This window comes from Phascolarctos cinereus, unplaced genomic scaffold (assembly GCF_003287225.1).
Source record: "Phascolarctos cinereus isolate Bilbo 61053 unplaced genomic scaffold, phaCin_HiC Scaffold_4;HRSCAF=312, whole genome shotgun sequence".
NCBI lineage: Eukaryota > Metazoa > Chordata > Mammalia > Diprotodontia > Phascolarctidae > Phascolarctos > Phascolarctos cinereus.
Window position 1 is genome coordinate 66,055,099 of NW_027555847.1, and position 26,162 is coordinate 66,081,260.

Genomic DNA, 26,162 nt, shown 5'->3' on the forward strand with positions numbered 1-26,162 from the left:
TATTTAACAAGTATATATAAGAAATCAAACAGAATAACAGTAAAGAGCCATTTAGTGTAGAAACTACAGTTCTACATACCTCAGGATCCCTGAAGGGGCACCACTGTTACTACAGGACAGTCAATTAATATTCATAATGATGACTCTAAGCCATTAAGAAAAAGCTAACTTTTGCTCAGTATTCCCCTGTTTTAGAGCACACATTTCACAAAATTTATGTTTAGAGCAAATATACATAAAACATTTCAGTTTCCACTGAAGTAGTCCAATTCAATTCAATAAATATTTATTATCTTGTTAAAAATAAAACATGTTTTACCACTTAAATGGGAAAGATTCAGAGAATAGGTATATTCATTTTTGTCATTTCTGGTTAATGTCAACAGATAAACACAATCTTTAGGAGGAGTGGCAGAGTATTTGTTAATTTAAAATCCTCACCACCAATATAAAAAGGGGTAACTGCAATGCCTACATTGCATGCATATCTACATCAACAACGCATATTAATTTTTGCATCCAAATATACATGTCCAAAATCTTTAACCCATTATTATTAAACAGCCAGCTCATAACTACAAAAAATTAATTACTTAAGGCATATTTTACCTATTTTCAAGCTAAGACTCACCCGTTAACTCACTTATTAGTCCTTAAGTAGCTAAAATGTTTGAAAATAAGACCACGAATTTATTATCTACATGGACACACAAACAGCCAAAGTTTAAATTTCTATTTGGAAAACAAACTTTTCTTTCAGTCTGAAGGGAAGATTAGACAAGCACATGAGATACAGCTATCTTCTAGGTACCTACAGCAGCTAGTTACATTATACAACAATGCTGAAAATTCAGGAAGCACCAAGGTAAGGCTCTTCAAACAATTTAAGTAATTTCACAATTCTTGCAGTAATATAAGTAAAACAGCTACTCTTGATGTTGGTAAACTTAACTCCTACATAATATATATAAACTTTTCTCGCCACTCCACCTACCTAATAGAGCAGCAAAAATAGGAAAACGATTTGGATTCAGGTCCAGTTGCTTGGCAACTTCATGCATCAGATATTGGCTTGTTGTGAGACTTTTCCCATTACGGCTCAGTTTTAGGGCATGGGCACTGAAATAGTAGGGGATGTTGCACAATGCATAATCAGAGTCATATGCAACCAAGCCATGGAAACCATTTTCTCTGCAGAAAGCAATTACTTCTTGATGATGATCCTCAATGCTCTGTGCAACCTATGTAAATGGGGGAAAAAAGCATCAAATGTAATGTTAAAAAGAAACAATGATCCCTTAGAGAACAAGAATCACAGTGACATAATTGTTTTTAAAGAATCTGAGAACTCTAAGGTTATTAGTATGTTCAAGTAACTCAAATTTTCAAAAGGTGTCACAATAATCTGGTTACCAATTGCTAAGTCCCTAAGGCAGCAGTTCTTTAGCTAGAGTCCATGAATCTTGTTTTTAAAACTATAAATAATACATAATTGGTTTCCTTTGTAATCCTAGGTGTTTTGCTTTACGTATTTCTAAACATTACCCTGAGAAGGGTTAACTAGGCATCAGACTGCCCAAGGACTCTAAGACACAAAAAAGTGTTAAGAATACCTGTCATAGCTAAGAATCACTTCAAAGAAATGAAATACTTTAACCTAAAAACACATTCAAAAGCCAGTTTCTTTATTTTCTACTAAACACCCTGTCATAAGAAATTGATTTAAATTATCTTCTGATCAGCAGCTTAATGAGAGCACACCATTTTACAGTTGGACTTTAAAGTTCTGTTGTAAAGTATCAAGTAGGGTATCCCTGAAAACAAAATACCATTGAACCCCAAATCTCATTCAGGTTTCCTGAAAGGAAGAGAGGGGAGGAAGGAAAAGAAGAAAAAAGGGTGATGGTGGGGAATGGAGAGGCACATGCATGCACACCCTCAGGTCATCTATTTGATGTCTGCGAAGCTGTCTGAAGGCAAATGATAGCCAGCCTAAGCAACCAAAGCTAACTTGCATACAATTCTATAGTTACAGTACATGACATAATACATGAGGCCTAAAAATTGGGTTTTCCCCCTTCTATTTCTTCACCCATTTATAGACTATCTTAATTTATAGCACAGGATCATAAAGTCTCACCATGTAAACACATTTATACATAAAAATATGCAGCCAAATAGTATTTATTAGATGCCTAATATGTGCGGGATATTGATTCTAATTAATTTCTAAATCAAAACCATTTCAAAGAAAATTAAATACTGTAATACAAAAATATATTCAAAAGCCAGCTTCTTAATTTTCTATTAAACAACCTATCAGAAAAATATCAAGACTGAAATTTCTGTGACAAGGAACAAACACAACAGAGAAACAATCCCTATGAAAATTCACCTAAATCATGCATGGTACATTATAACAATTTTTTCTGCATTGAAGGTTAAGAGGTCTCCTTTCTTAGAGATGCCTTAGCAAAGGAGCCAGGATATGAGTTGAGACCACATGTATGCTGCAAAGAAGACTCCCTGAATTTTGTATAGATACCTAATGAAGGATTTATGAGAGGGTATAAGCCAGGGTCAATCTGAACCATGAGATGGAAGACTTAGATCAATAACATTACAGATCCAAGGAAGTATCAAAGCATAAATATGGGGAGAAGAGATGACTTTCAGAAATCTTATTCGCCAAGTACTCCAACAAGACCTCTGATTACAAGTACATTTCTTAAGGTATCCAAATTTTAAAACAGAAATGATTCAGTTGACTGTAAAAAGTGAGTTTTCCAAAGTACTTGGGGAAAGAGGGCAACAGGAAAAGACCAAGGGTTCTTAGCCTTCTTTGTGTTTTAGGTCCCTTTGGCAGTCTGGTAAAGCCTACAAATAGATATAAAAATATTTTTAAAAAAGAAGTTCATGGCCCCCAGGTTAAGAACTCTTGGTGTAGACTTAAATGCCTAACAAGTACAAATGAGCCCTTGCTCAACCAACACAGCAAAGTTTGTTATAAAGCAAGTTTCCCTGGGAGTATCCCATTTTCCACTCATCTCACTTCATAAGTCTCACACTAATGCTTGTCCTGGTATATAATAAAATCATACTTGTGAGAACCAGTAATCCTTTTCCAATAAACTGTCTAAATACTTCAACAATCTGTGATTTCACCGGTGTGTATGTTCCCTCCACTGATGAAAAATGGTATCTCACAGTTGTTGCTGAAAAATGTGATCTCCTTGCAGCCAATTTTGTGGCTGGACTTTTGGGTTAAGAGAGACTGGTAGTATAAAGACCAGCATACAGTCCCTGGGCTTGTAATAGATTTGTAAGTTTGTCCATTACCTTCTTAACTTTGTAGGACCTATGTAGGCTCTGTTGGCATTGCCTCTATTCATGACTCTATAAGGCATCAGGAGGACTTCACTAGATGTTTAAGCGACATATTTAAAGGAAAAACAAATTTCTAGTGAAATGCAGAATTGTTCTGATCGTGCTTCTTACATTTACTACCTATGTGACCTTGGGCAAATCACTTGACCTCTGTCTGCTTCAGTTTCCTTCACTGTAAAATGGAGATAATAATAGCACTGACCTTTCAAAATTGTTTATAAAGTGCTTAGTGCAGTGCCTGGTGCATAGTAGGGACTATATGAATGCTGGTTATGATCATGATGCTATACTCAAAACAGGTACTACCATAAAATAAGAACAATGTATCAAATACGTTAATCTAGGAGGACGATTTTCAAAGCACAGTTCACAGATCTCTTGGGGGTCAACCAAGTCCCCTTCAGGGGATCTACAAGGTTCAAATGATTTTCTTAATAATACTAAGATGTTATTTGCTTTTTAAAAATACTTCTTCCCTTTTCCAAAAACAAAAAAACACTTGTCATTCTGTGGCTGCTAGTGAGTACAATATCTATGGAGAATAGATCCACAGGATGAAAATGGAAACAAAATATCTCAGATCTTTAATATTTCCCAGTCTTAATGAGCATTGGCTCCCCTGTGGCAAATTTTTCATCTATTAAATATTCAAAGATTAGCGACCTCTGAAAATCACTCTTACAAAACTTCCATTCCTTCAGCAAAATGGCAGAATTTTTTATATATGACTAACTAATACCCTAATAATTAAGGACATCCCAGACAGAAGTACATTCCTAAATGCGGGAGATTCTTGGGTTGCATTAGACCCAATGGCCTCTAAAATCTTGCTGAATGAAATTCTGTGAAGTAGGCTGTTTGCTGCTACTTGGAAATCAGTTCTTCTAAATTATTCCCATGTTGGTCATATTATATTTATTGTACAGATTCAACAATTTAACAAGTCTTTATTAGGTTATCTGCTAAGTACAAGGAACCCTGATAGACTATGAATAACAAGAACAAAAAAGTCCCCTACCCTGAAGGCGCTTACATTTAACCAGCAGGAGGAAAATGATGTCCAAAAAATTCGTTCCCTTTCCAAAGGTACAAAGCTAATTAATGACAAAGCCAGAACGAGAGTCTAGCTCTTCTGACTCCCGGGTCCAGTGCTCTTTCCACTACACAAAGAGGCAAGTGCACGATGAAAACTCCTTAAGATATCTTAAAGAACTAGTCATGATACGTTGTAGAGCAAATTTCTTTGAAGGGAAATGTAAGATATGGATACATATATGAAAACTTTAAAACGTGAATAAAATAAATATTGGGGAGATTAGTACTTAAATATTTTTAAGTTTTCCTCCACTTACATTTTCAGATTTTCCACCCAGATCCCTATCATTTGAGCGTGCCTTGCAAATTTTCTATACCTCAGCACTTTTTCCTCACTTATCGGAAATGCCCTTTCTTTTCTCCCCACCTATGTCCTACTCATTTTAAAGACCCAATTTCTAGACTACTCCAATCCAGTTATCCTTCCCCTACTCTGAATCCCTACAACACATATCATGTAGAACAAATGCACACCAATTAAGCACATGCTATCTTGTGACATCTATTGTTATCATTAAACTTTCCATATCATTGTGTCTTGTTCCCAACTAAGCTTCTTGAAGGCTCTCAAACTACAAAATTCTTCTTACCCACCACAATGCTTAAGCATAGCGTCCTGCACACAGTAGGAATTTAAATCTCAACACTAATACTCAATTTGTAAAGTAAAACTTCTTTTCTAAAAAGCTGAATCACTCCATAATTTAGTTTTGTGAACACAAACTTTCACATTCAAGTTTGCTTAAAGCCAAAGTAGGGAACCTCTGGTCCTTGGCCTAATTTTAAACTTGTGTGGGGCAATTTTTCTAAAATTAAGAAACTCATTATGCCAGTAACTTTGTGACAACACAAAATTACTTTAAAAATTCACAAATTTTACTGTGCCATAAGAAGATTCTTTTCTTTGTGTCAGTCATTACAAATAATGTGTCTTATATTTATTCAGTCTTAGAAAAGGACAACAAAATAAGTAGTCAGATTCAAAAAAAAAACAAACATCAGGACAAAACCTTTAAGATTACTTAAAAACATCTTATTCAGTGAGATATGTTTTTTTAAAAAGACATAAAGAAAAAAATACCAGGCCCTTAAAAAAAATTGTCTAACTATAAAATCTCAAAGAGCTTGCTGTAGGAAAACCTCTTTTTAAAAAATACACAACAGCAAAAATGGCAAATCAGGTACATCAGACACTTGTTCATCCACCAGTCTTCCTTCCCCTTTTTATACCCCTTCCCTTCCATTTCTCACTTTCCATGCTCCTTTGCCCTTATTCCCTGAACGCTTCTCTTCCATTTTCTAGCCCTTTCTAAACTTAAAAAAGTGAGTCGTACCTTTTCTTTCAGGAGTGTTTTTAAGGGTCAAAGTAATCAGCAATAATTTATTCTAAGGGTTTAAATTGCTTTTTACTTGCACGCAAGAGTTCCCGACTCTTGCCTTACAGCAAGGTATATTTAAGGGTTTTTTGGCGATTTAGGGTTCGTTTTTTCTGAGACTAGATATCACTACATTACCCAGGCTGGATGTGCAACAGCTAATCACAGGACTGATCTCATTACTGATCAACACAGAAGCTTTGACCTGCTCCATTTCTAACTTGGGCCAGTATGCCCCTCGTTAGACAACCTGGTGGCCACCCTGCTCCAGAGGGCTCACCATATTGATGTCAGAGTTAGTGTAGACAGATACCTTATCAGTTTTAGATCTACTGCAGCTAAGAATTCCCAAGTTCAAGTGATACACTTATGTCACCCTCCCAGGCGGCAGGTATTAACCTGGCACAAGATATATTTGTAAAGATAAAACCAGAGTTTAAGAGTCCCAGTTACCAGTTTACCCAGGTTTTTAATGCATCAGCTGTAATGGCTTTAGAACAGGGGTGGGGAACCTGTAGCCTCGAAGCCACATGTGGCCCTTTAGGTCCTCAAGTGTGGCCCTTTAACTGAGTCCAAGTTTTACAGAACAAATCCTTTTATTAAGGGGATTTGTTCTGTGAAGTTTAGATTCAGTCCAAGTTTTACAGAACAAATCCTTTTACTACGGGGATTTGTTTTGTGAAATTTAGATTCAGTCAAAGGGCCTCATTTGAGGACCTAGAAGGCCACAGGTTCTCCCACCCCTGCTTTAGAATATCAATTTTAAGTCATTCCCAGAGAGATGAAAGCCAAAGGCAACTTAATTTTTTAAAAAGCAAGTAATATAATATAACAATATTACAACTTTTTTTTTAGGCATTTTTTTTTGTGAGGCAATCCGGGTTAAGTGACTTGCCCAGGGTCACACAGCTAGTAAGTGTCACATGTCTAAGGTCACATTTAACTCAGGTCCTCCTGACTCCAGGCTGGTACTCTATCCACTGCGTCACCTAGCTGCCCCAACAATGTTACTCTTACAGTTTTTTAAAAAGAGGTAATAGAAAACAAGCCTTTCTACCTTTGATCCTTCTAAACATGATAGAAACTAAATCATCGGCATTTTTAATGAGAGGTAATATAATAGTAAAATATAACAGAACAATTGATTTGGAGTCAGTAGACCTGGGTCCAAAGTCTGGTTCTGCTATTTATTGCCAGTTTAAGTCACTCAACCTCAATGGACCTCAGTTTCCTCATCTATAAAATGATGGACTGGGCAATATTAATTTAGGTAGTTATAAAATCATGATGCCATGAACTTGGCTCTGGTTAATTTGTGAGGCCTACTATACTACCAGTAACTTTACGAGGCTATTATTCTACTTTGCAGCAAAGGAAATGAAACTTCAATAAACAAATGTCCAGTATGCTTTAGTTCTCAGTTCTTACATGACAGAGGTAACTTACCTGTATGAAAAAAAAATAAGACTGATACAGGAATCATCAGGAAAGGCAGCAGAGAAAATACTTCTATATCCCTTTCCTTTCTCTACCAAAAAAAGATGAGGTAGCTGATATGTTTAAGGCATTCCCACAAACATCTTCCAAAAATTTTTTCTAATGGCTGGTCCCAAGTAAAGTTACTTCCATAAACTAGGATGCTAATCATAGCCATTTCACCTCTGTATTTGTCTATTTCAAGTCACCATAAAGTACCCACTATTTATAAAATATTAAAACAGATGCAAAAAACAAAAACAAAATAGTCACTGCCCTCAAAAAGTTTACAGGGAAATATAATACATGTAGACCAAAAAGGATAATACAAGATAATTTGAAAAGGGAAGTACTAGCAACTGGAGAATGAAGAAAGGCTAAGCTTTGACAGAAAGATGACAAATATATAACATCTGTACAGTACTATAAGAACTACAGTTTTACATATATTTACACATATCATTTGATCCTAACAACCATGTTAAGTTCTACAGGTACTATCTCCATTTTACAGAATAATATTGTTCTGTAAACTGAGGCAAAGAGAAATAAAGTAATTTGCCCATGTTCCCATAGCTAAAAACACCAGTCAGGATCTAAACTTATCCTGAATCGAATTCTATCTTAGAATGTAAGATTCTACTTACACTCTACTTAACCACATTATCTTTGAGGAATCTAACATGCAGCAATGAAGAGGGAGTATATTCCATGCATGGTAGACAGCTTATATAAAAGCAAAAAGATGTCATGTTGACCAGGGAAGAATAAGCCACATTTAACTTGAACAAAGGAGATGAAAGGGAGTAAAACAAAATAAAGCTAGAGGCTGGAGCAACACTGTAGAGGCCCTATGTCAGGACAAGGAAACGGATAAAGAGGCAACAAGGATATATCAGCGCCCATGGGAGTCAATGGGATCACCAAGAGAGATGTTTAGAACAAAAGTCAATCCTGGATTGAGCCAAGGTACCCAAGCCTACCTAGAAAGTGAGAAATATATGACAGTCCAGCAAAGGATATTGAGAAGAACAATGTTAGAGAAGTCAAGGAATGAGTAAGAGAGAGGTGGTCGATTAGGTCAAAAGCTGAAGAAAGGTCAAGGAGGATAAGAGCTGAGACTAGTCTATAAGAACAAGAATTTCTGAGACTAGAAACCAGTGTGGCATAAATTACAGTTAAACCAACCACTTGAAATACTACATTAAGTTCAAAATCATAAGCAACCATAATATAACAGTCAGAATATAAAATTCAAAAGAGACCCAAATAAAGTATCCTTCACAGCTATGGCTAAGGATCAAGCTCTTAACCAAATGAGCAAGAGAAACATCACAAAACAAGAAGATAGATAATTCTGATTACATGAAATTGAAAAGCTTTTGCACTAACAAAATCAAATCAATGCAACTAAGACAAGGGAATCTGTATTGGGGAGAAAAATCTTTGCATCAAGCATCTCTGAGAAAAGTCTGATAGACAAGAGAGAGATATAAGATCAAGAGCCATTCCCCATTAAGTGGCCAAAGAATACGGTTATCAAATTTGGCACTCATTTAATTGTGAATGAAGACAACAGAACACTATCTTGAGGAAGCCACAGGTTTCAACAGACAGCCAGAGAAATCAACTGACACAAAAAGTTATGAATCTCTGCTTTAGAAAGAATTATCTAAATCACTAATAAGAAATGCACACCAAAGCAACTATGAAGTGTCACTTTTATACACAGAAAGATGACAAAAGATAATAACACTTTTTGGAGGGATTTTGGAAAGACAAGAAGATTCACACATTTTTGATGGAGATGTGAATTGGTTCAACCACCAATTTCCGAAAAGGAACTTGGAACTATGCTTAGAAAGTGAATGAAAAATCCACACCCTTTGACCCAGAGACCCCACTGGTAGAAAGAGACCACAAAGAGATCAAAAGATAGAATTAAAGGTCTCATATACACCAAAATAGTCATAGTAATATTTGTTATGACAGTAAGAGAGAGAACTGGATGGAAAAAAATGGATACCCAATAACTAAAGGATGGCTAAACAAACTGACATATACAAATGTAATGGAATATTACAGTACAATAAGAAACAATGAATACAAAGAATTCAGACAAGCATGAGAAGACTTCCATGAACAGAAGCAAGGTAAAGTAAGCAGAACCAAGAAAACAATGTTACAAGGACTACAACCAAAGTAGAAAGAACCAAAAATTGAATATAATATAATTAAAATAGGAGAAAATGCATACTCAACCAGTGGTCAAGCCTCTGCTTTAAGACTTCCAAAGAAAGGGGAAATCCTCCACCTCCAGAAGAGGCCCAATCCACTTTTGGACAGCTCTTATGCCTGTAATCTGTTAAGTTTGCCTCTTTGAAATTTGCACCAATTGTGCCTGGGTTCTGCCCTCTATGGCCATTTAATTTAATATCATCTTTCTTTCACATGACAACCCTTCAAATACTTGAACACAGTTATCTTGTCCCTCAAGTCTTCTCTTTTTGAGACTTAAGCATATACAACTCCTTCAAAATATCCTCATATGTCATAGATTCAAGGCCCTTCATCACACCAGCTATTATCCTCTGTACACTCCAGCATATCAGTAATCTCCTTAAGCCATGGTGCCCCGAACTGAAAATAATACTCCAGATGAAGTATGGCAATAGCATTATCATCTGCCTAGTCCCAGAAGCTATGTAAGCAGTAAAAAATTACATTAAGCTTTTTTAAGATGCCACATTTTGCTGCAGACTCCTATTATGCTTGCTGTCCACTAATGCCTTCATCTTTTCAAAACAGCTCTCTACCCACTCTTAAGTTGATTTTTTTGACTTAAGTGCAAGACTTTACATTCATCTCTACTGAATTTCATCTTATTAGATCAAGCCCAATGCTCTAACCTTTAAAGAACCTTTTGAAACCTTCCACAGCCCTTCACAGTTAGCTCTCTCTCTCTCCCAGCTTTAATGCCATATGCAAAGTTGATTAACATTCCATGAATGCATTTATCCAAATCACTGATTAAAATGTTAAATAGCAAAGAGACAAGCATAGAATCCTGGGGTATTCCTGACAGACTGATACTGGCCATCCAACTGGTTCTGAATTTGACTGCATTGGATAATCCATCTCTCTATATTTTCTCCATAAGAATAGTTTGTTAAAATACTTTATCAACAGCTTTATTCAAATCAAGGTAAACTATAATCACAGTATTCTTCCATCCGTGAGTTTAATAATTCCCCCCCCCGCCCCAAAAAAGGAAAAGAAAGCTTGTCTGACAGGACCTGTTCTTGATGAGATCACCCTGGCTCTTTATAAAGCTCACTGGCCTAAGACTAGTTAATGCTTTTCTCATCCCATTTTTGAAAATTAGGCTATTCTTTTCCAATCTGGATTACCTTGACCTTGCAAACATCACCAACAGTAGCTCAACCATCTCATTTGCCAGGTCCTTGAGGGCCAGCAGACTGATGCCCAGCTCCTCTGGGTGGAGGTAACTGAATTCATCAAGAGCAGCTGAGTGCTCTCCTACTGGATACTCCTTCCTTCTCTTAGGTAAATTCTCTATTAATCATTTTTTCATTCTGCCATTCTCCAAGTAAAAGTCATTCTCCTTTGCAAAGAAATGAGCACTCCAACACTTTATCTACCCCAAGCAAAGGTCTTATAATTTCTTGATCCTCTTCTTATTCCCAAAATAGTTAAAAAAAAAAACACCCATTGCTCCTCTCATCAGCTTCGGATCATTCCAGAGTTTTAGCTTCCCTGATACCATCTTTGCAGGACTATGCAACACACATACTAATTCTATTACCTCATCTTGGTTCCATCTTCTGTACACTTCTTTCTAAAATCTATGCTGGTCGGTGAGTTCCCTATGCACCCACATATCTATAAACAAATTCCTCTTTCTTTCTTAACAGAATTGTTCCCTTTGCATTTTTAGAATTTCATTCTTGAGCATCTCCGATTCCAATAAGCTGACTTGTCCTGAGTCATTTGACTTAAGAGAATCATACTTTCCTAAAATCAAGGGTTATTTTATTCTCCCAGATAGCCTAACTCTTTGGCTTTTGCCACCATGCCTCAGTTGCCTTCTCATCCTGGTACATTTCTCCACTTCTATGGAACCATTTTTCCAATGATGAGTACCTCCCAAAACCTCCATTTTGAGGGAGAGCTCCCAAACGGTCACTTCTCCTGGATCTGTTTTTTGACTGCACTTTACCATGTCCCCCTTGAGGGTACCTTTCCTGCCCATCAAACCCTAATTCTTCAAATCCCTTTTTGTGTTGTCTTTTCCCGTTAGAATGTAAATTCTTTGAGAGCAGAGACTATATCTCTGCTTGTATTTGCATCCCTAGTACTTAGTAAGGTGCCTTGCACATAGTAAAAATTTAATAAATGCTTGATGACTGACTTATAACTGCTAACATGACAGACTATGTGACTATACCTAAATTTCTTCTATTATTCCAGCACAAACTCTAAGATGCAATTATCACACTCCCCACCAAGATTCCCACTATTTACACCCTAGCAACCTGTACCACCTAATAGTGAGAATCAGATCCAAAACAGAATTTCCTCTTATTAGTTCCTCCACTTTTTGAAGGACGAAATTGTCACTAAGTCAAAAAAGTTATCTGCTCTGCCTTTTTTCTTAATTGAGATAGGGGACAGGTGGGAGAACAGGGAAAGGGGCCAGGGAGAAGACCTGGTGAAAGACAGAAATAGAGCCTGCACCAGTACACGTTTAGATAATTAAAGCTCTCTACCACTTCATCATACTTCTGAGTCAGACTTGTGATCTGTCTTCCAACTCATCTATTTTCCCTTTCGGTCCAAACAGTCTATAGAATATACCAATGAGAAAGTCATTTCTCTTCCCCTGCCTCTACTTGACTTTCACCCAAATATTTTCTCTTGTTTTGCTCCTCTGGTGCCTGGACTTCTTAACATGAATATATCTTCTCAATATGCAATGCTACCCCATCCCCTCTTTTACCTATGCTGTTTCTTGTGATTAAAATGTGCTCATCCAGAACCCCAGTCCAGTCATGGGATTCATTCCACCAAGCCTCAGTGAAATGTGCTCAGTCAAATGTGCCCCCTTGTGCTATGTCCTCTACTTCCTTCTGTTCCCTAAACTTTGGACATTTATCGTATAGACACTTGAGGGGCTTTGAAGGGCTCCTTTCTTGGATTCTGTGAATTTATTGATATCCCAGCTACTAATTCTGCTTCTTTCTCTGTGGCTACTCTTTACATCTAAAACTATGAGGGCTATACAAAAGCAGTCTTTTCATTTCCCCACATGAGCATTTTAGCTTAAATACTATGACACCTGACAATACATTCTTACTGACCTTTGTTTTAAGTGTAAACTATCTCCGGCCAGGAACCTGTTAATACCATATCGTAAAATTTGAGCCAGAAATCCAAATCCCACTCTCAGATACCACTTTCTTAAACAGCTGTTCACTTCCCAAAATAATTTTTCTCTTTGTTATCCCTTTCTTTCACTGGAGGAAAACTGGGAGGAAAACACAACCTATGCCTCTGGGGTCTCAGTTCCTTGCTCAAGTCATAATAATCACTGTGAATACTTTTTAGGTTCCTTCTCAATGCATCACTTGTGCCCACACAAATCACCAGATGTCAGTAGTTGTTATCCAGCTTTCAAGTAAGTCTTTGAAAGTTCTGTTATGTAGCAGATACATGTCCCAATCAGATAACAAATCTATTATTATTATCAGATTGACCAAGGGTCCCCTCAAGAACCAGAAATCACCAACATTCTTCTTTCTTCTGCCCCTCCTCTTCTTTTTCCTCTGCCACTCACTAGATAATCTGAAGAGATAGCATCCATGGTTCCACTTCATCATTCTTGGGAACATAATAAAAGAAATTTCTTCTTTCTGTTAGGATCCAGATCCTCAAATACATCTTAAGAACTCTGCAAAAATAATTATTTACTAATGTTTAAAAATAACTGAGACCTAAATTAAATTTAGAACTTTCTCCCCCTCCAGAATAAAAACATTTCAGTAGCTAGTTGGTCAACAAGTACTTAATAAGTGCTTATTATGTACCAGGCACTGGGTTAAGCACTAGTATACAAAGAAAGGGGCAAATAGTCCCTGCGCTGAAGGAACTCATATTTATAGCCAGTTAGTGTGACTGGCACAGAATAGGTAGGCAGCACCAGTGGATTCAAATACATGTAAGCTGTGTGAAAAGAGAGACTTTTTTTATAAAATGCCCACCAGGTTGTAAATACCATTCTTATACCTATGCATATATGCTTTTGTTTAAAACAGTGCTATACCAAACTTAGGGACTAATACAATGCATCCCCTTTAGATAGCTACCATATGCTGAAGTCATAAATCATCAACATTAAATACAAGTTAACATGCATTTTTCTATAGAAAAATTCAGGCTTTGACCTATAATCCTATTTCCAAAGGGAGATAAATGGGTAACAGAGTTTATTCACTCTTCTTAAGTAGGTGCTAATAACTGGCTATCAATTTCCAGTGCAGTTCTTATCCTTCCCCTCTCAACTTCAGAACATAAAAAGTCAACCCCAATTAAGAGAAGACTTCTGGGTAAGGTTTAGAAAAAGGTTAATTTATGTATGCCATGACATATATTAGTAATATATTTAAATGTGATACATACCCTCTCTGAGCAGAAAAGTTCACAACCAAAGAAGCCTCTCATCTATTTATTCCTCAAAAACTAATATTACTCTGGTCCTAAAACTAAAGACCTGGGTTCAAATTTGGCCTCAGACACTTACAAGCTATATGGCCCTGGGCAGTCACCTACTCTGTTTGCCTTAATCCACTGGAGAAAAAAATGGCAAACCACTCCAGTATGTTTGCAAGAAAAACCCATGGACAATACAGGCATGCTATGTGGTCCATGAAGAGTCAGTCATAAATGAACAACAAGTGAAGTTAAAACAAAAAAGCATCACTATTAAAACCACAAGAAAACCTTAGTATTCATGTTGAACACTACACTTACTTGGTAAACTATTCTGATGCTCTGACAACCCAGTAAGTGACATAAAGTGACATAAATCATCTTTTACAAGGATCTCAAATATTTGATATTACATGATACTTAGTAGAGACAGCTAGGTGTTGAAATGGATAGTCCTGGACCTGAGGTCAGGGTGACCTGACTTGCTTCAAACACTAAGTGATTTGCCCACGGTCTCACAGCTAATCTCCCTAAACCTCAGTTTCCTCATCTGTAAAATGTGGATAGTAAGAACACTTACTTCTGAGGGCTGTTGTGAGGATAAAATGAGCTGTTTGTAAAGTACTCTGTAAACCTTAAAGTTCTGTATAAATGATGATAATGATGAAGTGATATTGACATTTTAGAGACTTAGGAACCAAAACTCATGTTAACTCTGCCAGTAGCCATTTAGCCCATTTATTGAATTTACAATTTGTGCTCACTAACTCTACCATTTAAAAAAAGTTGGAAAACACATATTTTATTAAAATGGTTAGTGTTGTTACAGGTGAAAAATGCACAATTTGAGTAGTCTATCAAACTAAAAGCCTCCCAATAGTCTGGATTGGTTGAATATTCTTTTAATGTTAATCCTCTCAAATGCTGACACACCAATCACCTAAGGATAATAACAACAGGTAGGATTTATGCAGCATTTTTAGGCTTGCAAAGTGCTTTATATTCTTATCTAAGCCTCAGAGCAGCCCTATGAGGTAAGTGCTATTATTAGTCCCATTTTACAGATGGGGAAATTGAGGCTGAGGAAGGTTAAGTGACTTGCCCAGGATCATACAGCTAGTAAGTGTCTAGGGTAGGATTCAAACAATTCTTCCTAATTTCCAAGTTAACATTTTATTACTTGTGTCATCTGAACCTCAAATATATCATTAAATAATTTTTACACATTCTAAAACCACTTCCAAAACACCAAATAACTATAGGTCCAATACAGGTCCAAAAGGCTTGTGTTTCTAAGTAACAGAGTAATCATCCCAAATTATGGAATACAAACATACTCTTTGCCAATAATTCACTGTCAAGTTTAAATCAAGGCTCTAAGTATGATGCCTAGAAACGTTCAGTCTGAAGTAAGCAGGGATAGTGGAACACAAGAAATCTTGAGGAAACTGGACAAGCTTCAGTCCAAAGTGTGGCTCTTTCTGGACCTCCTGCTCCACTGAGTGAAGTCAAGGAAATCACTTCCTCTTTGAGGACTGGACTACATGATATCCATAGATCCATCTAAAGTCTACGTTGTACAACTTCCAGATTCATTCTTTGAAGCAGAGCACTGATGATGACAGCATCAACTCTTCCCATTTGCTTCTAAATCCTCTGAAACTAGAACAGTACCCAACATAGAGAAGATACTAAATAAATGCTTCATGTCAGAGAAAACCAGTAGCAGACAATGACAAAGTACCTTATGAATAAAAGAGGTGTGATTACAGATTTAGTCAAAAATGGTTTATAGCTGGTCTGAACACGAAGCAGGTGAAATCAAAAGTCTTAACTGTGAATGATACTGTAACTTTTAACCTTTCAGTCACAAATATTTAGGTTTTTATACTTGCTTATAGCTTTGTTTTATATTAAATCTATCATGTACCAGCAGCATTACAGGATTTTGGTCAGTAATGTGCTGCTGTACTGTACAATATTTTTATAAAACTGCAGAACTATAAAACATGGAGGTGAATAAAAAGAAACATCACAATCCTTTAAAATGTAGAGATAGCTGGTATGAATTTTAACCATAAACATATTTATGAAAATACAGAAGAATTGTAGTATGTCAATACAAATGTTTTAACTAAAATATTCTTGAGTATTTAAAAAAACCACCAATACTTGGGGGGGAAAAACAAGGCTAAATAAACAATTCAAAATGCCATAAATCCAGCAACTTTTGAAGGTGAAGAAAAACATAACTGGAGCCCAGTACAGGAGGAAAAAGATGGTGGTGGTATTGGTAGCATTTATTTAGCACCATAAGATTTGGAAAACTTTTTACATATATTAACTCATTTGCAGTCTGAGGAACTGAGTTCATAACCTGGCTTCGCAATTTGCTACCCATTTCACTCTAGATAAGTGACAAACTCTCTGGGTCTCAGTTTCCTCATTTGTAAAAAATATATATTAAGTTTTAGAACTGGGAAAAAACATTTGCTGCAAGTTTCTCTAAGTCTCATATCCAAGATATATAGAAACTAATTCAAATACATATGAATAAAAGCCATTCCCCAATAAATAAATGGTCAAAGTGTTCAAAAGAACAGGAAGTTTTCAAAGAAAAAAAAATCCAATTTATCAACAATCATGAAAAAATGCCCTAAGTCACTAATAATTAGAGAAATGTAAATTTAAAAAACTTAAAGGTTTTACCTCATACCTGTCAGGCTGCAAAAGAGGAAAATGACAAATGGTAGACGGACTGTGGGAAAATAGGCACACTAGTGTGCTGCTAAGTGAAGCTCTGAAACAGTCCAGCCATCCTAGAAAGCAATTTAGAACTATAACCAGAAAGTGACCTAACTGTGCATACCCTTTCACCCAGCTACACCACTGCTAGCTCTATGCCCAGAGGAAAGAAGAAGAGGATCTATACGTATAAAAACATTCCTAGCAGCTCTTTTCATGTTAGCCAAAAATTGGAAACTAAAAGAATGTACTTCTATTGGAGAACAGCAAAAGAAACTGTGGAATGTTAATGTAATGAAATGTTATTGTGCCATAAGAAATAAATGATAAGTTTCAGAGGACACTAGAGTAAGACCTCGATGAACTGATGCAGAGTAAAGTGAGCAGAAGCAGAACAATGAAAACCATGTAGAGAAAAACAACTTTCAAAGATTTTAAAACTCTAATCAAAGCAATGATAAAACACAAATCCAAAAGAATGAAGATGAAACAAGTTACTGATAGAAAGGTGATGAATTTTGGACATGGTTAATGTGTAAACTGGTTTTGCTAGACTATGGAGCTATGTATTAAGGACTTTTTTTTTCTTTTTGTTTTCACTCTCAATGAAGAAGAGATTCATTTTCCAAAATGTTTGTTCACTGAAAAAAATTAATACAAATGGGTAAACAGGACTCTGCAGCACTAAAAATAAAATAAAGGACTGATTTTTTTAAAAAAAAGAGTTACTTAAGAAACAAAGAGATTAAATAACTTTCTTGTCCATAGTCACACAAAGTCTTATGTCAAAGGCTGGACGCCATGGCTAGACCTCTATGTAATACACGCCACTGTCTCTCCTTACCCTATCTTTTTCTGACTGTCTTCCTAGAACATCTCTTGTCAAATCTTCACTATATGATCCCAATACTTTAAAAAGATTTTCCCATGGATGTAGCTACTAATAATGAACAGAACCTCTCTACTCCTTACCAATCTAATTTCCACCAGTGGATTGAGTTTCTCTAAGTGCTCTAGTGTTGTCCTCCCACAACAGACACAATCCATCAATAGAACCCACTCTAAGCCTATCTAGTTTGGTAGGATCAATTCATACTTGACTAGCATAAAGCTTAGACATGTGACTTTGTGCCACGAAGAAAAAAAGGAGGTATTTAATGGATGACCATAGGATCTTTATGGAACTACACAACTCCATCAGAGGTAATCTCATCCAATTTTCTCATTTTACAGACTGGGAAACTGAAGCACTGAGAGGCTGAATTACTCAAACGACAAACAGGATTTAAAACAGGAAAAAAAAATCCAACCAATCAGCAGATCATGGATAAGATTCCAAGAATCCCAAACTCAAGTAGGCATGGATGCTACTCACAGGTTCCTGGTATATATGTACTGTAAATAGGACTAGGCTAGAGTCAAATCTTCAGAATTTCTTAAACTGTAGGCTGTGAATTCTCAGAGAAACTAAAACATTTATGTAATTCTGAAGAATACAGGTAAAGATTACACCAACTGCCTCTGATAAAGGCCTCCTTTCTCAAATATATAGAGAACTGAGTGAAATTTATAAGAATATAAGACCTACAAGACAATTGATAAATGACCAAAGGATAAAAATAGACAGTTTTCAGAAGCAGAAATTAAACTTATCTATAGTCATATGAAGAAATGCTCTAAATCACTACTGATTAGCAAAATGCAAATTAAAAAAAAAAACTATGAGGTACCACCTCAGATTGGCTAGTGAAACAGAAAGGAAAATGATAAATGTTGGAGCAGAAATAGGAAAATTGGGACAATATTGCACTGGTTTTGGAGTTGTGAACTGATCCAACCAGTATGGAAAGCAATTTGGAGCTATGCCCAAAAGGTTATCAAACTGTACATACCCTTTGCCCCAGAAATACCACTATTAAGTCTGTATCCCAAAGAGATTTAAGGAAAAAAAAAAAGGAAAAGGATCTATTTGCACAAAAATATTCATAGCAGTCTTTTGGTGGTGACAAAGAATTGGAAGTTAAGAGGATGCCCATCAACTGGGGAATAGGTAAATAAATTGTGGTATGTGATTGTGATGGAATACCATGTGCTTTAAGAAATGATGAATAGAATGATTTCAGAAAAACCTGGAAAGATTTACGCGAATTGACACAAAGTGAAGTGAGCAGAACCAAGAGAACATTGTACAGCGGTAACAGCAATATTGTACAGTGATCAACTTGTGAATGACTTAGCTATTCTCAACAATACAATGATCTCAGACAATTGCAAATGACTCACAATGAAAAACACTTTCTACCTCCAGAGAAAGAACTGATGGGAGTCTGAATAGAGACCAAACTTCCACTTTATTTTATTATTGTTATTATTTTAGCTAGGCAATGAGGTTAAGTGATTTGCCCAGGGTCACAGAGCTAGTGTCAAGTGTCTCAGGCCAGATTTGAACTCAGATCCTATCGACTCCAGGGCCAGTGCTCCATCCACTACACCACCTAGCTGCCCCTTCACTTTATTTTTTTTTAGTGTTTTTTTTTCTTTTTTGGTCTGTGTCTTCTTTCACAACATGACTAATATGGAAATATGTTTTACACACATTTATAACCAATATAAAATTGCTTACCTACCCCAGTGAGAGGGGAGAAGGAGGGAAGGAACAGAATTTGAAACTCAAAATTTTTTTTAAATGGGGCAGCTAGGTGGCGCAGTGGATAGAGCATCAACTCTGGAGTTAGGATTCAAATATGGCCTCAGGCACTTGACACCTACTAGCTGTGTGACCCTGGACAAGTCACCTAACCCCATTGCCTAGCCAAAAGGAAACTTTAAAAAAAATTTTAAATGAATGTTAAAAATTGTCTTTATGTGTAATTGGAAAAAAATTAAATATTATTTTTTAAAAATTTTTAAAGATTAGAGAGAGGAAAAAAAAGAATGTTAAGTAGGGGCTAAGCTTAATATCATAAAATGTTTCTGATAGATTTCCAAAGATTAATCATTAAAAACCTGCTCCACTCTTCCTAAGTTTTGTTTGCTAAACAACTTCAGGAAGAAACATCATCAAAAATACAAATGTATTTCTTCATGTAAATGTTTTAAGCTTCTCTCAATCATGTTTTTACAGAGTTCCCTTTTTCTATACAGAGTTCTAATCCTGAGGAAAGAGAATCAAATTTAAGTAAAGCATTTATTCTGACCCTGTAAGTAGCTAAGTTTATTGAGTATAAAATGGAACCAAGTTACTCTAGACTTTGAAAAATGCAATTTATTTTTAATGACTATAGATGTTGCTCAAGATTTTAAATAATAATTTTTATATAAATGTTGCTTTAAGTGGTTCATGTAGTTCAGTTAAGAAAAGCTACTTAAAAAATAACTCTTCTGTTTACTCAGAAGTTCTGGAAGAACAGAATGAGTTAATCAATTCTAGAATCACCAATTCCCTATGTTCTATAAGTATACAAAAGGAAAGATATTATTTAATAGTAAACTGTTGCTAATAAGGTCACATCAAAAAAGGAATTTGTAGTATTTACACCATTAGTTCACATTAGTCAATCTCACATCCCTCTACTTAGAGATACAAAGCATTACATGATACTCCTGTGCAGGAAAAATTCAATATAAAGTTTGGAATGACCCCACTTTAAAACTATCTCACCTATAAATCAGGTTTGGGAGCATGTACACTGAAGACAAATTTAATACAAAGTGCCCAAATAAAAACAAGCCATTCATTCAAGTTTCAAAGGTTATTCAGAAGCTCAAGGCATTGGGAGCATCTTCTATAGTAGCTAAAGCCAAATTCAGATGAGGCTTTTTAATAGTGCAAGTGGAAAAAGTTGGTGACCTTACTTCATTCCTTATAGAATCATAGTCTATGGAGCTAGAGGAGACCTTAAAGAAAATCCATTCCCTCATTTAATGATAAGGGCACTAGGCCCAAAGAGGTACAGTGAGACTTGCCAAAAGACCATTCAAGCAAGGTGGAGCAGAACTGGGACTCAAATCCAAGTCTCTGGTGTCTGTAGAGCTAGAAAGATAATCTCACTCAAGCTCTTTACTTTATGGAGGAGGAAACCAAAACCCAGAGCAATGGGCTGACTTGCCCAAGGCCACGTGTAGACTGGGGGATAGAGGAGCTGGGACTACGTAGAAAATTATCTTCAAGAAAGGCCATGGGTGTTCTAAATGGTGTGGAACAGGGGCCCTGGCCAAGCCTAAGAGGACTCTGAGGTGCATGGTCAGCACAGATGAGTAGTCAAACTGAATAGGTTAAAAATAAACAAAACCCTGCAGTCTTCCATTTGAGTTAGCCAATAAACTGGCACTTTTTTTTATTATGGTAAGGCCTCATTTACAGTAACAGCTAGTATTTTACAGAGTTTTAAGGTTTGCAAAGTGCTTTACAAATATTACTTCATTTTATTTTCACATAAACCCTCAGGGGTAGGTACTATTATTATTTCTATTATACTGAAGCAGAGAGAAGTTGAGTGACTTGGTCAAGGTCACACAGCTAGAAGGGTCCAGGCCCAAATCTGAATTTAAGTCTTCCTAACTCCAGTCCAGCACTCAATTCCACTGCTGTACCCGGCTTCCTTGGGAAAAGAGTTAACCTACATAAGTACATTTTCCAAAGAAACAAAACTTATTTCTAAGTGCCAAAATATTTATAAAAACCAATTTTAACGGAAACCTCTCTAAAATGTATTATATATTTCCTTTCCTTCATAAACAGTCTATTGAATGTTCAGCAATTATAATGATCAGGCCTCTCTCCAAAGAAGAGATATGCATTAATACCTTTCCCTTCCCTTCTTTACAGGGGTGGGAGGAAACGTGGGTGTATACATAATGTCAGACTCTCCTAATATCAATCAATACATATTTATTATCTGTGAGCCACACTGGCGATACAAAGACAGAAATAAAACAGTCCTTTCCCCAAAAGGAGCTGACATTCTATTGGGAAAGGGCTAAAATAAGTAAATATAAAACACAACCAAAGTAACTGGGGAAAGCACTAGTAGTTAAGAACATTAGGAAATGAATCATATGCAGGAGGTGGAATTTCAGCTGAGCTTCTTGGGAAGGTAAAAGAATCTGGGAAATCAGATAAGCCTCATTAAGTGCCTTTTATGGTCAAGTAGTGCTGTGCCAGGTGCTAGGTACACAAGTCATTTTGAAAATCACTGCCCTCAAGGAACTTATTGAATATAATACATTTACAGGAAAAATAAATAGGACCTGGGTAAGGGGCTGAGGGCTTCTGCTATGAATCAAAGACATGACCACTTCAAGGAAGGGCCCTTTTGACTACTCAAAGATCTTTTATCAACATTGTTCCAGACAGATGGGATTCCTACATAAGTGATCAATTATTGTGCTTATCTTCATAATTAATGTTTTTTATAGTGTTAAAGTGTATTAATAGTATTTCTTTACAGTATTTGTGTTTGGTGATTTATGTGAAACAGTGAGTTTTAATTTTCAAAAATCACTTATTAATTTGACAATTATTTAACAATAATTTCACAATTAAGTAGATGTTTATCCACTCTGAACAAGACTGTATCCTGGGCACTGGGGGGGGAGGAGGGAGATACAAGGATAAATAAATTATTTTTCACAATTCAGCAGTAAAAGATAAGGTAATGCTACTCTAATGGACTCCATGAAAAATTTCAGTGGCTTTACAAGGTAAAGATGAAGAAAGGGCCTTTACCATCAAAGTAAAAGTTGCTATAGGTTGGCCATCTTCTAAATAACATTCTGAAATAATAACCAATTTAAAACTATGTTCTGATAGTTTTATATTTTCTTCCGGCAGTATGATCACATCTAACATGCAAACTGCTTCCTTTACTCCCTTTACAAGAAGCCCCAACCTAAAATTCAGACTTAAAACACGCTGAAATCGCAGCTCTTGCCTCTCAAAGTAACTTATGAACAGTAGTGATACACAGTACATTTCCTATTCCCTTGAGCCAATCACTTCTCAGGATACATCGACCCACAGACTCAAAAAACATTTTCACCAATAGCATTATGACTGGAGGTGGGACTTCCGCTATCATTTTAGTCTGAACTCTCCTTACATTTTATGGAGGCAGTTACTCCGAGTACTGAAAAATCTGTAAAACTTCAAGTTCAGTTTCATGCCGAAATAAAAGAATAACCACAATGTTAGTGGTGTTGTGAATGAATCCAAGTAAGGCCTCAGATGAACTCCTAAAATAAAACAAGAATATGGGGCTCATTTCCACTTAAAAAAAAAATCAAAACCAAAACTTTAAAGACACCACTTTGTGCATCAGCATTACAGCAACTGCTCCGTCCCCTCAAGTCCTACTTTGGTTGGAGCAGAGGGTGAGTCTGCCAGAGGCAGCAGAAAGCCCGATCGCAGTAAGCTCTGATTACTGATCAGTGCACAACTCCGAAGGTCACTGAATATTTACTGTGCAAAAAAAAGACAGGATTCTGCATATTCGTAAGTACTTTTCACACTTTCAGAGTTTCTCCGGAATTATGCTTCTTAGCTTCACAAATTCCTTTCATATCAAACATATAAAATATAATTTCTGGTTTCACCTGCAAGTTCTTACAGATAATGCCACAAACTGACAAATCTAACTTTAAAGGTTATCAAATGACTTACAACTTTTAAAAATTTGACAGAAGCTTCAAAACTGTATTGTTTTTAAGAGAAAAAAGTTAAATTAGCAATATGGTTCTGGGATCTGAAGCAACAGAGTTCTACAATTAACTTTTTCTGTCACCATGGGCAGTCAATTTAGTGAGCCACTTTTACGGATCAAAGCCTTTTAACACTATTTAATATAACTTTAGCTTTTATACTTTGGCTTTGAGAAGCTGTGCCTAAATTATCTTTATTCTTCAACGCAGAACCTGTTGCTATTAGAGAAAGTTAACAACTACAGAACTCGACCCTAGTTGATAAAGGTTCAACACAAAAAATGGGACGTGGGGGAGGGGGAGAAGAGATTTATTACAATTGATGTCACCGAAATGCATTCAATTTCACTCAGAAGCTATTTTACCAAGTCCCTCCAAACCTCCCCAAAACCTTGGATACAAGTCTGAGTAAAAATTCAATATCTCATCACCGGGATGTGTATGGGGGGGGAGTTGGAGTGAGAAAGCCCTAATTTACAATGCAAAGGCAAAAAAAAAAAGTCCCCCAAAAAAGGGGGGTGGCTCGGGAGGCCCGGGCGCTCCAGGATTCTCTCCAGGAGGCGCCCTCCCATCTGGCCCACTCAGCCCCGGGCTTCCACTTCCTGGGGGCCCCGGCTCACTGCTCCCCCCCACCCCCCCACTCCGCGGCTCAGCGCTGCAAACTTTCCGTCGAAATACCAGTCTCCTGGGCACGGTCTCCTCTCCCTCTCCCCGCCCCCAGCACCGCCAATTTTGGACGACATTTTGCGGATCTGGGAAGGAAGGAAAGGGGTGCGATTTCCCGAACCCCACCAGCTCAACTCCAGGACGCCCGGGAGACCACCACCACCAAGTCCTCCCCACCCCGGGCGTTCGGGCCAATTAAATCCATCTCCCGTTTTGGGGACAGAGGATTCCCTCTCAGACTGGGTGCGTGCCACTGAGCCAACGTCGATGCCATGTCCAGGGCGGGGGGGCGATGCCAGGGAGATGAGAGGGGGCGCTCGGATGCCAAGGAACAAGGGGGAGCTTGGCAAAGGAGAGGCGAAGCGAGCCAACAGTGCACAGATGCCCAGGGAGAGGAGGGGGCGCTGTGATGCCAGGGGAGCGAGGCGGGGTTGGGGTGCCCGGAGCCTAGCCGGAGGCGGTGTGCCATGTGGGGAGGGCGGCTGGGCCAGGAAGGGCCCCCCAGGCGGGGGGCCTTTACCTTGATGTGGAAGCGGATGAGGGCCAGTCGGATGCAGTGGGCCATGCAGACGGGCGGCAGGAACCAGACCTTGGGCGGCGGGGTCCCCTTGTTCTGGACGTGGCTGACGATCTGCTGGGCCGTCTGGCGCTCGTTGCCCTGGCGCTTCACCCACTCGTGCAGCCGGGCCTTCTCCAGGGCCCCGTTGAAGAAGACGAAGAGCTCAATGTTGCCGTTGAAGCAGGCCTTGGCCAGGGCCGCCAGGTAGCCCAGCATGTGGTTCCACTGGCCGCCGCTCACCCAGTCCGTGTAGAAGCCGCCGTAGAGACGGTGCAGGCAGTTGTCCGCGTCGATGAGGAGGCGCAGCGGGGTCTGGGGGGGCCGCTGGCGGCCGCCGCCCACCAGGCTGCCCCGGGCCAGCTTCTGCAGCTCCACCGGGACCACGGCGCTTGGGCAGTGTTTCTCGATGTAATCCTGGAAGCCCTGGACTCCCATAGCGGCGGCGGCGGAGGCGGCGGCGCGGGAGGAGGAGCAGGAGCGGGAGTAGGAGCAGGAGAGGCGGCGGCAGCGATGAGGTGAAGTGGGCAGGCCGGCCGGCGACGGCGGCGGCGGCGGCGGGCGGAGGTCCCCGGCGGAGGCTGCCCTTCCCCCTCCCCTCGCCCGCTCCTCTCCCTCAGCCCGGCGGGCGGCAGCGGCGGCGGTGCGTGGCGGTGCGCTGGACTGCGGGCGGCTGTGTCCGTCCCCTTCCTCCCTCCTCCCTCCCCGGGAGCTCCCCCCTTCGGTCTCCGGTGGTGGCGGCGGCGGCGGCGGCGGCGGCTGGTAAATGGGGCGGGGGAGGATGAGTGAGGAGCCGGAGGTTTCCTTGGTGGCGGCGGCGGCGGCGGCGGCGGCTGGAGGCGGTTGGCTGGTGGGCGGGCGGGCTGGGCTGGGTGGGTGGCTGCTGGGTCGTCGGGGGCTGAGCCGGGCAGGCGGCGGTGTCTAGGGGGGAGTTGTATGAGTCGGGGGGGCGCTCATGGCTGCTGTGGCCGCCATGTGCTGCTGCCTCACAGGGCCATGGCTAGGGAGGGATCTGCCGCCGCCGCCGCTGCTGCTGCTGCTGCTGCTGCTGGTGGTGCTGCTGCTGCCGCGGCTGCTGCTCCTCCCGCTGCTGCTGCTGCTGCTGCCTGAGGGAGGGAGGGGCGAGGGTGGAGGAGGAGGAGGAAAGGAGGAGGAGAGGAGAGGAGGAGGTGGAGGAGAGGAGAGGAGAGGAGGAGGAGGAGGAGGAGGGTAGTGTGTGGCGGGCGAGCGGGGGAGCGCTGACGTACAGCCCGCCGCCGCACGGGAAGGAGACCCTGCAGGGGCCGGCGGAAGAGGCGGTGCCTGGGCTGGAATGGGAGCGAGGCTGAGGGAAGGGGGAGTGAGGATAGGCCCCGAACTGGGCCCAGCAGAGCCCAAGTAGGCTCGCTCCTCAGCCCCAGTCAGAATGGATGGACGGGCGGCCGGAAGGCTGG

At 39.0% G+C, this 26,162-nt stretch overlaps 1 protein-coding gene across 4 annotated transcripts in view; it reads right to left on the reverse strand.

Moving 5' to 3' along the window:
- FAM120A (family with sequence similarity 120 member A) overlaps positions 1–25,367 on the reverse strand; it is a 153,209-nt gene extending 127,842 nt beyond the window's left edge. For all 4 annotated transcript variants that reach the window (XM_020981270.2, XM_020981268.2, XM_020981269.2 and 1 more), the window contains exons 1-2: positions 24,694–25,367; positions 995–1,241 (exon numbers count right to left, since the gene is read on the reverse strand). In XM_020981270.2, the coding sequence (XP_020836929.1) occupies positions 995–1,241; positions 24,694–25,167 (721 nt within the window). In that variant the 5' untranslated portion in view covers positions 25,168–25,367. The remainder of the gene's footprint in view (positions 1–994; positions 1,242–24,693) is intronic.
- Positions 25,368–26,162: the final 795 nt, after the last annotated feature.